The sequence below is a fragment of the Vanessa cardui genome, chromosome 18, assembly GCF_905220365.1.
Source record: "Vanessa cardui chromosome 18, ilVanCard2.1, whole genome shotgun sequence".
NCBI classification, from domain to species: domain Eukaryota; kingdom Metazoa; phylum Arthropoda; class Insecta; order Lepidoptera; family Nymphalidae; genus Vanessa; species Vanessa cardui.
The window spans coordinates 767,205-785,118 of NC_061140.1; the positions used below are offsets into that span (position 1 = coordinate 767,205).

General features: G+C 35.8%; 2 protein-coding genes across 8 annotated transcripts in view; one reads left to right on the top strand and one right to left on the bottom strand.

The window, feature by feature from the left end:
* Positions 1 to 116: 116 nt before the first annotated feature.
* On the bottom strand, positions 117 to 2,566 carry LOC124537317 (protein C1orf43 homolog). Its single transcript, XM_047114133.1, has 5 exons — positions 2,287 to 2,566; positions 1,918 to 2,071; positions 1,080 to 1,299; positions 880 to 1,012; positions 117 to 389 (listed from the first exon to the last, which is right to left on the bottom strand). Exons 1-5 carry the CDS (start codon positions 2,443 to 2,445, stop codon positions 285 to 287), a joined length of 771 nt encoding a protein of 256 aa, XP_046970089.1. The 5' UTR covers positions 2,446 to 2,566; the 3' UTR covers positions 117 to 284.
* A 14,143-nt stretch (positions 2,567 to 16,709) lies between these two features.
* The window catches only part of LOC124537183 (resistance to inhibitors of cholinesterase protein 3), a 37,951-nt gene continuing 36,746 nt past the window's right edge, over positions 16,710 to 17,914 (top strand). For 3 of the 7 annotated variants that reach the window (XM_047113907.1, XM_047113910.1, XM_047113912.1), the window contains exon 1: positions 16,713 to 17,279. In XM_047113907.1, the coding sequence (XP_046969863.1) occupies positions 17,123 to 17,279 (157 nt within the window). In that variant the 5' untranslated portion in view covers positions 16,713 to 17,122. Of the gene's footprint in view, positions 17,280 to 17,914 lie in introns of all 7 variants that reach the window. The other 4 variants (XM_047113913.1, XM_047113914.1, XM_047113909.1 and 1 more) reach the window with 3 other exon arrangements.

Sequence of the window (17,914 nt, forward strand, 5' to 3'; positions counted from 1 at the left end):
TATAGAATGTATAACCCATGGAGGCCAAGAATTAAAAAAGTAAAGGATATCTTTCCTTCTTGTATGTAAAACACCTTTTGAATTGGTACATGTGATAATATCTCACATCTAATGTTTAATTTGCATTGTTTATTGAGTCAGTAGAGAGTAATCACATATGAGGAAATCTGGGACGAGGCAAGCTCTCCACTCTTCACTGGAACAGTTGTAACATGGTGAAATCATGTACCATCTTAGGGTGTTTGTATCTATAATGTCTGCGCGTCGTGCCGCGCACGCCGGGCTCAGAGAGCAGTCTCATCGGCTGGCGCCTTGACCAGCGGCTCGGTAGGGCTTCTCACAGGGACACGGAGCACCTCCTCTTCGAGTTTTGCCTCCACTGGCATATTCTGAGAACACATTCAGAAAAATATAATAATTGCTAAAAATTGTCAGCATTACAATGAAACTTTATTTAACATTAATACGTATATCAACCTTTAAAATTTAATCATCAAATAAAGTCATAAACAGTATGAAACAAAACTTCAAAGAGATATACAAAATGATGTCAATGTTGAAACAACAACAGCCTGTAAATTCCCACTGCTGGGCTAAAGGCCTCCTCTCCCTTTGAGGAGAAGGTTTTGGAACATATTCCACCAAGCTGTTCCAATGCGGGTTGGTGGATTACACATGTGGCAGAATTTCTATGAAATTTGTCACATGCAGGTTTTACCGCTGAGCACAAGATGAATTATAAAAACAAATTAAGCACATGAATCAGCGGTGCTTGCCTGGGTTTGAACCCGCAATCATTGGTTAAGATGCACGCGTTCTAACCACTGGGCCATCTCGACTCAATGTTCAATGATGTATGAGTTCCGCAGAGCAAGGTACCTCTAGCGCGGTGTAGTTGTTGGCGGGGCGAGGCGCGGGGCGCGGGCGTGCGGGCTCCAACAGGCGCGCGGGGCGGCGCTGCGGGCTGGCTCGGGCGCCGCCCACGCAAGACACACTCTTCAGCAGCCGGGCTCTGTAATTACCTGATTGCTGATTAATTATATCAATGTCAGTTTGCTTACCAATGTACCATAACTTACGCATCCAGGAGTTTCAGTAGCAACCGACTGTACGATCGGTACTCATCTTCTCCAAATTCGGCGGGATGGTGTCTCGCCGACTCGTAAGCGTCACAAAACTGGTGGACCAACTTCTGCCCTCGACCATCTAGGGGAGCCGCAAGGGACGACAGGAGAAATGCTCGGAGGGACTCTCGCGAATGACGCTTCAGGACGGGATCTTGACGTGCTATTTCGTCTTCTGCAAGATTTGGAATTATTAACTATTCTACAGGATATATTTTACAAATTAAAACACATGTGGACTATACATTCATAAAATGACCTCTTGTCAAATTTAACCTATATATTTATTCCTAATTAAATTATTATTGCAGGCCAACTACTTGTAAGACTATTTAATAATAGTGCATATTAATGCACTTTTATTATATACAACTACAATGTACATTTATGTAATTCATATCCAAAAAATTAAATTATATGTAATGGTTTCTTGAGTAAGTGGTAACTTGAATAAGTTATAATTCTTAACTATAGTCATAGTCTCAGTGTCTGAATGAAACAAAGAGTTATGTTTCTTTTTTAAATATAGGAATACAGATGGACTAATCAGCCACCTAATAGTAGGATGTAAGCACCTCACATTATATATTAGCACTTTATAAAAACTATTTTCAGTCACTACCAATGCATCGGTGACATGGGGATTATGATGTATGATATTGGCTACAACTACCTTCAAGGCAGTACACAGGAAAATAAAGAAAAAATGACTATTTAACTTTGACTATTTTTGGTATTGTATTAAGATCTGGTTATTATTTCTATATAGCTGAAATTAATCAAATAGTTTTACCTAATGTTTTAACATCATCAACGGCTCGGAACCTATAGTGGTAAGGCTGCTGTGGTTCAAGTATGTAGTGGGAAGGTTCAGCACAAAGTAAGCGCGGCTCGTGCACGATCCGAGGAACTGCTTCTATACGACGCTCTATTTCTCTCTTTAAGCACTGTAATGAAACACTATTATTATTAAATATTTCTATGTGTTGACACTATTGATAACGATAGTAGGAGTAAAAACTGATGTTGTGTTTAACCGTTTATTTTTTAAATTAAATTTATTGCAATTTTACTTTATAAAACTAACAGATTACTATACTATTGTAAAGCATTATTGATTAATTATATATTAAAGAAAATTTAATATGATTTCTGTTGTCACCTTTTTCGCTGCAGCACCAATGGGTATATGAGGGCCTCGCCTGGATCGGAGAGCAAATCTTGTTATTTGTCTTTTTGCGAAAATGAATAGGATCACGAACGTTAACACACCCCCACTTATAATGAAGATAATGTTCAATATACTTGTAAAGTCCTGCATTGCTTTGAATTTTTTAGGAGTTAATATAATAAGTATAAGTAGCTAATTCAATAACTTCTTACATATATTTATTATTAATCACAATATCAGTGACTTTTGTGTAGATTCAAAGATTGTTACAATTGACATTTCATGACATTTGACATCACACAGTGGAAAAGGTTTTAAAACATACATCCCAAGGGACCAAATAAATTCATTGCAATTTGAGATAACGATATGGTGGAAAAAAAGAACAAAATTAATTCAAATAAAATTTTATAATAAATTCTCCAGTCTTTAATTGATAATTCAGCGGTTGTATAAGGTTTTGTTGTCTGAATCGTAGTAACTTTGTTCGTCAACTTCATTTTGTATTTTATAAGGATATATCAAGGGTAAAACTCTATTTATTTACTTTAAATAATAATAACATTTATCTAAACACATTAGAATTTTTAATTAGGATTACTTAAATGTATAGTAAAATACCTATGATAAAATAATATATTACGTGGTTATTTAAAACTTTGCTATTATTTTTGAGAATATTAGTGAACGTAGTATTGTTTTAAATAAATAAATCTTACAAAAGAATGTAGTAAACTGGGATTTTCTATGCTCATTATAAATTCCTAATACGGCATCAAATATGTGCTCTGATTTGCAATTTGAACTATAACTCTTAGAGCAGAATTAAAACCTAATAAGACATATTTCTTCAAGGTTTGAGTCTATGCCAATTTCATGTCACTAAGTCAACTAGATAAATCGCTGGAGCTTTACGAAACATGATGAATTTTAATGTGTTTTCTTCAATGAATATAAAAGAGATATAAGAGCTGTTTTCAGCATGGATCGGAGAGGTTGCGGGATCGTGTCTGCTTTAGTGTCGTTCTCCACCTGTGACTCAGTGGAGCTTTATTCTTGAAATGCACCACAAATGTTATATGGGGAATTTGACGGTGCCCAAGACGCCTTGTGCTCCCTCACTCTCTTACTTGCTACCTGTGGTATCATTCAAGATTAGTAGGAATTTTAATCAGTTATTAATTAACATACCAGATGATTAAGATTTTTTTAAAGAAATTATCGATGTAAGGAAATATATCATGATATGAGAATCTAGAAAGGAAATAGTCAGTGAGCCAGCATTGCCATTTATGTTAATATTTTAAAAATCCAATAAAAAAATACAAATTCAGTAAATATAATAAAAGTTAAAGAACAAAAAATTAGAATTTATGAAGCAGAAACACTACCAATTGTTTTGAATTGATCAGAGCATTAACGGTACTTAACTATTAAACTAAAATTATTATCATTGCCGTCTTTGCGGCAGATTAACAATTAAATTAGTTTTAATTTATTTAGGCTTTCTCAACTAGATTTCCATATTTAGAATAATCAGACTCCTTAACTACAGACTTGTAATGCCATCAATGTCCTCTTAACAAGGAGGTAGGTAATTGCTATAATTGTACAAAAGTAATAAACTCCTCATACTTACATTTACCTGGGGAAACAAATCTCATTTAACCCACGCAGCAACGAACTAGAAGCAGAGAGAAGGGCCAACATCACCTGGAAGAAATTTTGGAACCTCAAAGAAATCCTAAAAAGCGACATGTCCAAAAAAGAACACCTGCCTACTCGCATCACTAAGCTACGCTTGTCAAGCGTGGAAATTAACAAATAAAAACTAAAAAATAAGATTATAACCAGCCAAAGAAGTATGGAGAGAAGAATTCTGAAAATCAAATTTAAATCGTAAATCTATATTTAACCTATATCTGTATTTGTAAGAAGAAATAAAAGACATTTTATTTTATTTATTTAATTAAACTCTTAATGTTTATTTGTAATTATATAAAACAAAACACAGTAATCTGAGTTAATTAATTAGTTGATCTAAGTTAATTGTGATTCAATGGGGGAATGCTGCTAGCATTCTTGCCACCATTCCTTACAGTCATGAATAGTACAACAGCATTTTTTAAATTAAATCTTAAATGTTTATTTAAGTGTTATTTTTTTAAGAAACTAAGAAGTATAAATGCGTATTCAAATCATAAAGCATGTACCCACCTTGGTTATAAAATTAATTTAATTTTTCACAGTTTTTATTTTTGTTTTATGTACTAGTAGAGAGGTTTACGGGCTGATTTGTTTTTACATCCCTAAATACGAGATGAGGGAATAAGTTTTTAATTAACTGCTTATCGTTAATTTTTTATTGATAACATTTTAACTATTCAATAGGGTAAATCTCTAACTGCAATACTATATTAATGCGTGCATAAAATAAAATAATGGGATTCCTAGAATTACTTAAATATTCATCGTATATCATACATACAAGCCGAACATAAATTCCATCAACATGATTCTTTCGATTCAGTGTTGGGCGAGGCACGAACGGCTTTGGCGGGAAACGCGGCTTGCATACTTATTTTCCAATATGGAGGACGCTATGACCAATACTTTTTAATATCAAAGATAACAAAAGTCTTTGAATATATTATATGATGAAACGATATTGAAAAGGGATAGACAACCGTGTTATTTAAATAGTTTTACATGCATATGTTTCATGCTGTCTCTTTCCCGTTTGAATGCATAGTATAAATACGAAACATTTGACCAATGTTGCACGTGTATGTTTTTCCAATATGGTGGACTTGCTGTCAACAGTTTTCAATATGGAGTTCAATTGTTGATTGCTTATTGGTCGTTTCATCAGATGGTTTTGTCGACAAATTCGGACAAGAATATTTCGTTATGTAGATTCAATTGCACATAATATTCATTGTCTTGGACGTGATCATAGTTACCCATTAAATTAAATAGTCTTTTTATATCAATAATATTTAAATTTATTCATATGGTACCTACTACAATTGCCTTGTTAATGTTATAGTTAGTTAATCGGAATGGAAACATTGATACTCCAAGTTCGATTTCTGAGTTGGGCCAATGAAAGTTACTAGTCTGATTTTTGTCCAGAAATTATCAAAAAAGCAAATTGCTTGGTTGTTTCAATCACGCGGATTTTATACCTGCTTATTAAGAATTTTAATTACAAGAGGGCTTTATTAATGCGCAATTGAAAATAGAATTGATTGTTTCTCGATTGTATTTGGTGGTGATGGTTTATGTATAGCGGTATTATCTACCTCTTACCTTAGAGAAAATATACATCATTGCCAGTACCGACACAATTAATGTGTAGTCTATAAATATTGTTATACTTATTTAGGTGAATGGTTTCTGGTCCAGTGCAGTTGATTAAGAGGGATTGTAAGGGATGCAATGCACTCATAAATCTAACAGGAATGTTACCCCAGTCGAAGATGACTTTAATACTGATTTTTAATACCAAAGGAATGAGAGAAATTCAACCGTCTCAAAATTCAATTCTACTCTTGCAGATCTCGAAAAACTCATATTTCAATGATTAGATATGATTTCAGATGTTTTCCAATTTAATATAATTTTATAAAGTAATATATTCAATTTCACAATTTCGTGACGATACTATAATATATACCGTAGCTTCGCGTCAAGGTCAGTAATTTTAGCGGGAATATGTCAAAATGGCGGCGATACGTCACAAAATGGAGCGCTAAACACAAAGTCACGAGACGGCGGAATAATTTATTTTAAGTGTATATTATGTAGTTTTACTCGTGTTGTATAATATAAGCGACATTTTTCTTTAAAATGGTATACATTTTTTACACACATTGCATGATAGAATAGTATTCTAAACAGGATGTGAATCAGTACCGTTTTAATTTTTTAAATGATTAAATATAAAAAATACACGACAATCTTTTGCGTTTTTTAAAAGAAAAAAAAAATAATTATTATAAAATCATATTTACATATTTATTTCTTAACGATTAATATATATATGGAAAAATATTAAATAAAAACGATATACCTATTTAAATATTAAATTGAATGAATTTTACATTACTTTTTATGACGTTCCTTAAAAAAGAAATCGGCCTCATAAAAGAGCCAAAAGCAACGCGCTTCACTTGACGTTTATTTAACATTTTGAAATAGGTACTGTATGCGTATAATTCAGATCGCGTACGAGTCCCACTGTCGGCACGCGGAGATATGCGCACGCGACGCTACCTGTGTCAATTTGGCGATATGGAATATCATTAATTCTATGTATAACCGCCGGTGAGGACCTACCTGTAAAATGAACGGTTGAAATAACAATAACTTAATTTATTAAACGCCATAAGTTATACGTATCTAACTTGAAATATTGACAATCAACTCTCGGTGATACGCAATTTTGATACGTATAACCCATAAATCTTATAATCAATATAGTCATTGTCGCATATCAAGTTCTGATATTATACGCTCATATTCAGTTTATAGAGTGGGAAAAATATAGATGACCAATATAGATGGTCTAGCGGCTTATTTAGTTCAGCCGTTCTTGGTCCGGTTGGCTCAATATAACTTATCGATTCTCTTATCTAGATATTAACATACTGGAGAACGGAGGAAGGAAGTTAAGTTGTCATTGTTATACTCCCAGCCTCAGATTTGATATAGCCGTCGCTTGAACCAGCGAGATGGAATTCTAAAACATTGGAATTCCCTTCGGGACAGTCTGCGTGCGCCGTACGAGAATACAAGTCAACTGCGGTTGCGATGCACAGCTAGTGATTGAAATTAACCGCCATAGCTAATTTTAAAGAAGAAACTGCGATATTTTGTTCAAGTTCCCAAGAACGATCACAGTGGCGTACAATTGGAGAGGCCTATGTCCAGCAGTGGACATAGGCATTTTCACTCCTTGAAAAGAGCTTAAGTCATCATCATCATCATCATCAACAGCCCAAGTTCGTCCACTGCTGGACATAGGCCTCTCCAATTGCACGCCACTGTGATCGTTCTTGGGCTACTCGCATCTTACTAACTTTATCTTATAACTTATAACTTCCTTTCGGTACTTAAGCTCAGGAGCTGACTTTAAATACCTACTAACAATTTTAACAGACTTTTAATCTAATTACAGACAATAAATCGTAGATACAACCAAAAACAATATTTACTTTCAAAACTTCTAAAGACTTGCTTTTAATTGATATAATATAGAACTTGAGTGATAGACGTTAATTACGCTCGACAAACTGTTTCATAAGGACACGAGCTGTTGTATATATAATATTCAAATTTGAATGCCTATTTAATTTTGTTCAATGTTTTATATTACCATATATCGAATTGGATAGGGTATTTTTTCCTATTGTTATTCAGACTGGCTTATGGATGATGGCAAGTGGTCAGTAACGCCCATAATTCTTGGCCCGTATAATACAAAAATTTCCATAGAAGACACATTAATTTAACTATGACATTACATTTGAGAGGTGGAGTACTTTAATACTGATTCGATTAGTTTCGAATCTAATTTTCTTTAGTAGCATGCAATTCAATACTGTAACATGACCATTGAAAGATCGTGTACCTAGTGACCTCCTAGAATAAATAATATTTTCATTTGATTTGGCAGATAGTGCCAGAATTAGATACCCCAATAGACCAAGAGTTCAGTGGAAGCTTTTACGGCAAAGTTGATGTTACGGCAAAAGATAATTATCAATTAATTAATATCAGTAGACATCGCAAATATCGATTAAATTAAAAATCGATTGTTTCGAAAAGCGAATCTCAAGATTAACTCGTAAAGGTTATTCAAAGCGTAATTAACAATGCATTCTTGTTCATTCCGACGTCGCAGTCGCCATGTGTACCGAAGAGGGCGTAATTACACGATTAGCGGGATGAGTCACGACTTGCATCACTCGCCGCCCATTCATCTATTGCGACTCCCACACAGTAGAGTCGCCATGAAAGCCTCAACAGCTAACACGTAATAGACTTTGTTGTAAAAAATCCACAATCCTAACTAGAGGGTATCTAATAACAACAACAACAGCCTGTAAATTTCTCACAACTGGGCTAAGGCATCCCTTTAAGGAGAAAGTTCGGAACATATTCAACCACGCTGTTCCAATACGGGTTGGTGGAATGCACATGTGGCAGAATTTCTATGAAATTATACCGGTTTACTCGGGATGTTTTCCTTCACCGCCGAGCACGAAATGAATTATAAATAAAAATTAAGTACGTGAATAACCAGTGGTGCTTGCCTGGGTTTGAACCCGCAATTATCGGTTAAGATAAAAGCGTTCTAACTACAGGGCCATCGCGGCTTATAAATCTAATAAAATATTACAAAATTATTTTGAAATAACTTCAATAGCTACACGGAATACAGGCCACCTAGGGACATGAAAGGATTGTTCAACTATTAAATCAGTATTAGCTACACATACTAAACAGTATTATCGTGTCCTATCAAGTTTTAACTGAAAGATAAAATGTAAAAATACATATAAAAAGAAAAATAAAGTTAACGATGACTTTACTAATAAATTTGTATTTATGTTTAATGCAATTAATATTAACTTAATATTACTGGATATCAGTGGCGGATTTACCAATAGGCTAAGTAGGCTGGAGCCTAGAGCGGCAGATTTAGAAAGAAGGGCGGCAAATTTGGCCCACTTTTTTTATCTTAAAGAAATCATTATAATTATATGTATACACATTACGTCCGTAATCCGTATAATTGTCGCTACCTAGCGTAGGTCCATTATATAACACAGATCATATAGTTGCAATTTCAGAATAAATGTAATTAATATGATTGGGAGCTAAACTAAAGTATTGAATTTCAAAAATCAGTTGGGGCGGCAAAAGTTGAATAGCCTACTAGCGGCAAATGTATAAATCCACCACTGCTGGTTATTGATATAGTAAAATAGATTGGTAAAACATTAGTTGTGGCTAGACAATCCTAGACTTTACAAAAATAATTCGATATAATGGACATTTAAATACAATTAAGCGATGCCAGGTTTAATATTTAAAAATATATCTGGATATAAAATACTATATAACTATTGGTAGTAGAGCTGAGATGGCCCAGTGGTTAAACATAGTGAGGAACCCTGTATGTGTCTAATTTCAGCGAAATTCTGCCACATGTGCGTTCCACCAACCCGCATTGGAACAGCGTGGTGGAATATGTTCCAAATCCTCTCCATAATGGAAAGAGGAGGCCATATCCAAGCAGTGGGAAATTTACAGGCTGTTACTATTGGTAGTAAAATATAATACTTTAATTTTTTTAATTATTCTTCATACAAGTACACTAATAAAAACACAAAACAGGAAAGGAGAGTACTGAGATGAACCGCCAAGAAACTCATTAATTATTATTTGCTGCCATTTTAATTCGTGTTCGTTATCACAAGTCTGACTTCTGCAAAAAAAAAAATCTAAATAATTCCGCAGATATTTTTGTATATAATTCTAATACGTAAATAGATTGATCACAATGATAATTCAAATTACGTAAGCAAGTACACAAAGCGGCTGAACGTAGTTGCTTACTATCTATCGTTAAAGATATCGACTATGAGTAAAATACTTAACTTGAATTGAATTGATAATTTCAAATAAGTACATTATTAGTTTCAAATATTGGCTAGAATCTTTAAAAAAAGCTCCAGAAGATGTACTTATTTTGTTGCTTGCTTTGTAATATTGTCGAAGCACCTCTTAATCCAGGGTGCAGAGAGTGCTGACAGTGATATCTCTTGGATTCGTAATTCTATTTTCAATATTGATTATTGAAATTGTTTTTATAATTATATATTTTAATGACGTACATAAATTGTCTATGTTATGTTGCGCTGGTTTATATATAGTTCTACACATAGTTTTGTATCAATGGTATGTTCATAATTTCTGTAGATATAAATGATTACTTATTCCCAGGGCTGCCGTAAGCGGGGGTGCGACGCGTGCACTGCACACGGGCGGCACGTCCAGGGGGCGGCAAATTGAGCAATACATCGCGTACCTAATTCAAGTCATTATTATAATTCCCACAAATCCTTAAGTAAAATAAATTATTCAAAGCATCGAAAAATATCGCACTCAGTAAAGTTAAAAGTCCGACGTCTGTTATCCTATGAAAAACAATACTGTCGAAGTTAGGAGAATCCCCTTTAGCTTCCTTATCAATTGGTAGATTAGGTATCCGTTACTTGTAGTAGGGCGTTGTCGTAGGGCGGCTTGAAGGGTATCACGCCGTAAGTTATATTGGTGGTCGCTCGAAATTGCAGAGCTACGGGCACCGTTAAGCCGGGCGCGGAGGGCATACGTTCGCTGTCGCAGGCGCAACGTGCTCAACGCAAACTTAGAGGTACACCTGTGGGCTGCACATCGTCAGTTGAAAAAAGAGTTAGAAAAGGCGTTAAGTGAACAGAGAGCAAAGGGGCGCCCCTATCGTGGTTTGCGAGGGAAGCTCCGAACATACGGCGCTCCTGTTACGGAATAACTACCGCCAGATCTCCTGCGACTGATCGGGGAGCTATTTCCGGGAAAAAGGGCGGGTCATTCAACCATCGATGCCCCAAAACACCCTGAAGACCCGGACAATGGAGGCGGTGGTCCAAGGGAACGTAGTCCTAACGGTATCACCGGACGTGGCGAACGACTTCAATAGTCTTCCTTTCTTTTTTTCTTAATTTAATTTACGGCATCCACGGGCTCATAGGCCCATGTCTTTTTTATATTTTACATTTATACACTTTGGCTTTTTATACTTTATATTTTTACTTAACATCAGCAGATATTCGCCAGACTTCAAGCTCGCGCCCTTCCTTTCGAGACCATAGGACCATTTCGATATCACGAGTTGCCTTCCTATCTCAGAAAGCCGTTGGGGCATACCTCCAGGATCAGGTGATCCTCTGGGAGGGGGCGATGGACGACTTGTCCGGCGTTTGAAGTTGGTTTGACTGGCTCCTGCGGGCACCGACCTCGCCCGGGATGGGTGTGTTGTGTCACGGTGACGTGGCGAACCTTTCAGATGGCGGCCCTAAAGTCGGAGTGTCGCTCACGGTGGATCGAATCGAGATACTGGTATTGATGGTTTCTCTAACTAAAACGGAGGGCCTCCTAATCCACGGTCCTTGCTGAGGTCTCCTCGAGGAGCGTCTACCGCCCTCCAAGAGACGGCAATTAAGGCGCAGACACATATGAAGGATCAGGGCCTCATCCTGGATGGAGCTTCGTGCAACATTTTGTCCAACTCAGCTTAAAGCTCATCAATGCCAACGTAGGAGGACCTCCTAAACCAAACACCTTGCCTGCGTGCGCTCTATGGCATTGTATTTTTTATTTATTGTAAATAAATAAATCTTATCCAATCCAGTCCATTTCCGGTCACTGCTGGATATGTCCAGTCCTCTCCAATTGCACGCCACTGAGATCGTTCTTGGGCTACTCGCATCCAGCTCCTACCAGCCGTCTTGCGTAAGTCGTCACTCCACCGTGCCCGAGGACGTCCTACACTACGTTTGCCGAGACGCGGTCTCCACTCTAGAACACGTTTTCCCCAACGGTTATCGGTTCTGCGACAAATATGGCCCGCCCACTGCCACTTCAGCTTATTAATCCGGTGGGCTATGTCGATGACTTTGGTTCTCTGGCGGGTCGCCTCATTTCTTCTGATGCGATCCCGCAGAGAAACGCCGAGCATAGCCCTTGCCATAGCACGCTGAGCGACTTTAAACTGGTGGACCGGCCTTGCCATGAGTTTCCACGTTTCGGCTCCGTATGTCATGACGGGTAGGACGCACTGGTTGAAGACTTTCGTCTTAAGCCACTGTGGGATCGACGATATAAAGATTCGACGTAATTTTCCAAACGCTGCCCAACCCAGCTGAATTCTTCTATTCACCTCGTCCTCAAGGTTGTTTCTACCTAATCGCAAAGTCTGCCCGTGGTAGATATATTTTTAAACAACTTCGAGGACGGTACCGTGTATCGCAATCGGTTCCGGTAGAACGTGTTCATTGAACATGACCTTGGTTTTATCCAAGTTCATCCGTAGGCCGATACACATAGAAGAATCAGCAAGCGTCTGCAAATCTTAAGTGAGAGATGTATTCGCCATTGATGTTGATGCCATGTCCTTTCCAGTTCAGCGTCTTGAACATATCCTCCATTGAATTAGTAAACAATTTGGGGGAAATAACGTCCCCTCGTCTCACACCTAGATGCAATGGATTTGTTTGCTGATTCTGTACTTGGACGGAAAATACACCTATTTGGTTGGACTCCCTTAATGCTCGTAACAAGGCTCTTATTTTGCGGGACCGTGGGAACAGTGCTGCTGACCCGCTTCACCGAAGAAGACCAGTAGAAGGGGTCTTCGCTATGGATGTCTTCTCCTCCCGCCATAAGTGTCCCGGGGTTAAGGGTTTGTGTACCCTGAGAACTCCCTAGGAAGTGGAACTCCGCAGAGGTGAGCCTACCGTTAGAACGTCACGGTAGTATGCACAAAAGATTTCGTAACATCCTCCAAAAAGACAGAGTGGGTCGCTAACGTTGGTTTTTTAGCAGGTATACACCCCGCCCCCCACCTCATGTGGAGGAATAGTGGTATGCGTTTTTGCAGCGAAAAAAAGGGCGGCATAATAGGTATTGCACGCGGGCGACAAAACAGCTAGCGGCGGGCCTGCTTATTCCTGTTGGATTATCAAGTATTTTTATAGGATAAACTTAATTCCTTGTAACAAGTCTATTATGTCTTTTAATATAAAAGAGTTACCTGCTACTGGCCACTAATACTTATTTAAAAACTTTTTTTAAAAATATTTATTCATTCGGTGAAATAAATTCAAATCGAAGCAAGCTCTCTCTCTTTTATTAAACCCTAACCTCCTATAAATTTATAAAACTACGGTTTACCTTTATCCAGAAAGTAACGAAAACATGGCAACACTACATACGCGGGAACACATCTGTTTCTTACGCCCTTTGTGTTTATTTAAATTGTCTATATACTTAATTTACAATATGCAATTAAATTATACTACAAATAGTACCTACTATGTAACAGGAAAATTAAATTATGATAATATATTCTATGTATTAATTCACTACAATACTTCACAGAGAAAATGTACGTACAAAATAACTATATTCTATACGTAGAGTATGAAGTACTTATATATTCAATTTGAATGTATTGTTACTCAAAGTTTGAATAGTAACTTTTACTAAATATAAAGATTTTCCAGTTCCACATGGTTCCTTGGGTAAAAAATTACAATTATTTAATCGAAATAAACACCGATGAAACGGCTATGAGTATCTTATTTAATTACAATTAGTATTTGATAATAAAATATCATATATAAAGATATGAATTAAATATAGATTATTAACATAGGTTCTTGTGAGTGCCTGTTACGTCATTTAAAAAGATTAAATTAAATAGAAAGTAAACACTGGCTACTAACAAAACCACCAAATAGCAGTAAAGTAGTAAAATGATTTTGTTTTTTAGTGTAAGGTAGGATACATTGCTTGCCAAGTAGCCGAAATTTTAGGAAAATTAAATTAAGATTTCCAAATCGTACCGTTGTTAATATTATAGTTTAAACAGTTTGCTTTTACAATAATGATTGAATGATCTCAATAAAACCCGTCATATTACATCCACTGATGACCTAAGAGCTGGTTAATTTTTAGTCCAGAGGATCAGAAATGAGATTCAAAGGGGAAGTGCGGCATTCTTGCCACCATTCTCGTAGTCACGATTTGCACATCTATTTTAAATTTTGATTCGTATATACTTATTTAAATCCTCGATGTGAATTCTTATGTAAATAAATACATTACAAATTAGAAACTATGTAGTTCAATTTCAAAAGCATTTGATGTACTTTAACGTTTTGGTGTTATCTAAATGTATTCATAATTCAAGTTTTCTTAAAGTGCCTTTCTATTGCTTACAGTTAGTTGTAACCTTTTGATCTTTTACTTATCTGTAAGAAGCTCATAAAGTTTTTCTCCCTCCTGTAACTTAGTCTATTGCCTAACGTTGTACAGCCAAAATATAGTACTTTCATATGTCAAAACTCGTTTGCGTATTTAATTCTTAAACTGGTAAATGATGTGTCAAAATATAAGTACAATACGTAATTATACTTATATTATACATATAATTTGAAGGATTTGATATTATTACAGTTATTTAAATAATAATTTCCAATTTTTTACTATCAGTATATTTATGATTGTTTAATTCAAAGTCACAATTCTTCAGATAGAAATAGTATAGAATATCAATATATAATAAATAATATATTCTGAAAATTTCAAAAAACTTAATATGTACCAAAATTAAAAAAGTAGTTTAACGAACTTTAAAAGTTTGTCCTACTAAAACCTTAGTAATTCTTAGAATTCGAATGTAAGCAATAATTTATATTTTTTTCAACATAAGAAGCGAAAAAAAATTCAGTAGCAACCAGTGTTGTAGATTTTATTTGATAAGTTACCGCCCGTTTTTAAATTTACTGCCTAAGGTTCGTCGGCCGCTTACTGCCGTCAACAAGAAAAAAATAAAACCTTTTTCTTACTGAATAATTGAAGTATATACCATACAGGTTATATAGGTATTTTTAATTAAAAATTCTTCAACAATTATTGAATTAGATTGAATTATTGTTAAATTATATCTAACCAGGTTTAGAGAATGAAATGCACGGAATGTCGAAAAACAACTTACGTTGCTCCATTTAATTGTCATTCTTACTCTAAAAATAATCTGATTGCAAAATGTTGGTACCGGAAATTTGTACAAAGTACTTATTACATGTTTATTTTGACCGCTTCAGACAGTTTGCTATCTACTTATAACCATTCAGCAATGGCCAATGTCCTAGCATGTATAAATAAAATAATATCAGTAGATATTATTAATATAAGTGTAATTAAATAGTATGTAATATTTATTTTAAAAAAAGTGTTAATAAATAATAGGTATATATAGTTAAAACCTGATTAATCAAGTAAATTAAAAACTAAAAAGTTAAAATAAACTCAATTACACCTTGTATAAACTTATCATAAAACAGCACAACGATTGTAATTGAAAAGTAGAAAATACTTAAGTAGTAATATGACAATAAATAGATAAAATGAATCTCAAATGTTTCAATATAAGAAAAGATTTGTTTAAAACTCTCTGTGGCTAATAAGTGTTAGGTAAATATTTTTTGTCATTTTTGTACCCCAAGCTTAAGACGTGATCTGAATAGTAAAGACGGTACAACTTGTTTATTTCCACCTGAGGGTGTTAAACTCGTACGGAAAAAAGTTTTACGAATCAACTTGAATGTGAATCACGCGTTTCCTGGACCAAAACTGATGGACGGAAATCAACCAGGATGTACCCTTTATGGCAACTGTCTCTATCACATCCAGGCAGACTTACAACTGGCTCCTTACTTTAAAATATGGCGGTGCTAGGTGTTTTGTAATGCATGCGCGTGCGCCGTTTCCTGCATCGAAAGGAGTGCTACCAACCATTGTTTGGTGGGAGGGGATGTGTGTGACCTGAATAAAAATGCGACAAACTGTCGAACTAAAAAAATATCGTTCGTTTTACCGCCTTACCGTACATCTGTTTAAAAATATATCCTTGTTATTTTATTTAAATAATAAGGGTTTCATATTGAAAAGCCACTTCTGTAAATTTAGTATGAGCTTAGCAAAGTGTTACCTTTAAACAGCACTTATTTGTCGGTTACTGTATAAAAATAATCAATAATACGATGTTACATTTGTTTAATATACTTTTATTGTGGATAGTAAGAAAGTACTGAGGGTATTAAGTAAAGTATTGGTTTTCTAATTATAATTTCGTTTGTATGTTTAACTCCATCTTAATTTTTCTTTATCGTTTCAATGTATGTGTAACAACAATTTTTATCTACTTAATGCGCTCAATCACTTCATTACTATTCCTCTAGTAAGCATCCTATAAAACTGAGCCCAGCTAATTACATAAGTATTCAGTGGCTGGGGACATATTCATGTGTAGAAACAATCATCTGGCTGTTTTAAAATCGTGTGACGTTCTCAATTCCGTGTGACCAACGTAAATGAGTGTCGTTAAGGTAGAACTCAATGGAAAAGTACATCTGAAGTATGGGGGTACCTTATTCTTCATGTCTGCGTCTAATGACAAATACCTACATAGAATGTCTAATTGGTATTCATCTGAGCGCGTGTAGACCATGCCGCGGTGGGGAAGGGTTAATAGCCGGCGCCGCCTCCGCGCCCAGGCATATTGTTCCGAGGTCTGCCCGCGAGCGCCGTACGCTCGTCCGCCAAACGCTAATTCACTCTGTCAATATTTGAACTAATGTAGTGACCGCTTCGACGATTTCACTAATAATCAAGCCGGTGGCTGGGAAGGCAAGATGTCGGCATAGCTGATTGACTGTGATATACGGCTGTGTCACATCGAGCCAGCTCAATCCGCCGGCGTTCGACGAGAGAAAATTTAAGAAGATGGATGCTCCCGTAACGAAGACGAACTCGTATCGCGATCGCTCCCGTAACGCGGGGTGGAGGGTGCCTGACAGCTGTCATTGCGCACTTTCCTCTTTTCTCGCGGCAGTCAGATCGAAAATCTTTATTTATATCACATACGACGATGTTCCCGTAGAGTGCGACTGGCTCTGTGCGTGAATTACGAATACGAAAACACGACGACAGAATGGCGAACGACGAGGTGCTAGGGCCGCGGAAAACGATGTTCGTTTTAGTGATTGTTGTGGGATGTTTCGCCGTTCTGTGGCCCAGGATCCTGTCTCCGCTCATCCTGGGCCACACTTCAGAGCAGCTTAAGCCGAACAAGTTCGACCGGGAGGCAGGTAAATAGGTATTTTTAACTTTTGCTCAATGTCAATATCGCTGGACCGAAACACGCTTCTAAATCTAATTATACGTTTCGCGTTGATTTCAAACATTTTAGACGGATATTTCTTGAGTTATAATTTTAAAATAAATATTTTACGTACAGAAAGTCAGTTAAAAGCTTTGAAATATGAAGACGAAGTCGAAAGTTACCGAGTTGCGTAGATAACGATGTTTGCGATTCTCAAGAACAAGATTTTGCTATACAAATATAATGTCGTTCCAGTTGTTGACTAAGCATTCATGTTTACAAAAGATCTGATTGGAATGTGGCTGGTACTTATATAAGAGTATAAATATAAATGTACTTACTAATGTGAAAAATTATACACATACTTGTATGAATACATTGAAAATATTTAACAACATGTTTTAACAACTAAATAAGATATGTGTTATCAAACATGAAATAAATTAGTTATTAAAAATATATAATTGATTAAATAATTCAATTGAATTGTTAATCATATATTTTTTTATTCATGTTATCCTTATTAACTTCTATTTAATGCAATGGCTTACGGAGCAAATCATTTCAAAAAGACTCAAAGCAAAAAAAATTCCCATGACAAAATAAGGAAAATTAATTGAT

Bases quoted from the DNA above. Each gene is read 5' to 3' on its own strand.
- LOC124537317 (XM_047114133.1), bottom strand. From the start codon at position 2,445: ATGCAGGACTTTACAAGTATATTGAACATTATCTTCATTATAAGTGGG. The intron at 2,072-2,286 runs GTGACAACAGAA...GTTTCATTACAG, and splicing joins TTGGTGCTGCAGCGAAAAAG to TGCTTAAAGAGAGAAATAGA. The intron at 390-879 runs GTACCTTGCTCT...ATGTGTTCTCAG, and splicing joins ACAACTACACCGCGCTAGAG to AATATGCCAGTGGAGGCAAA.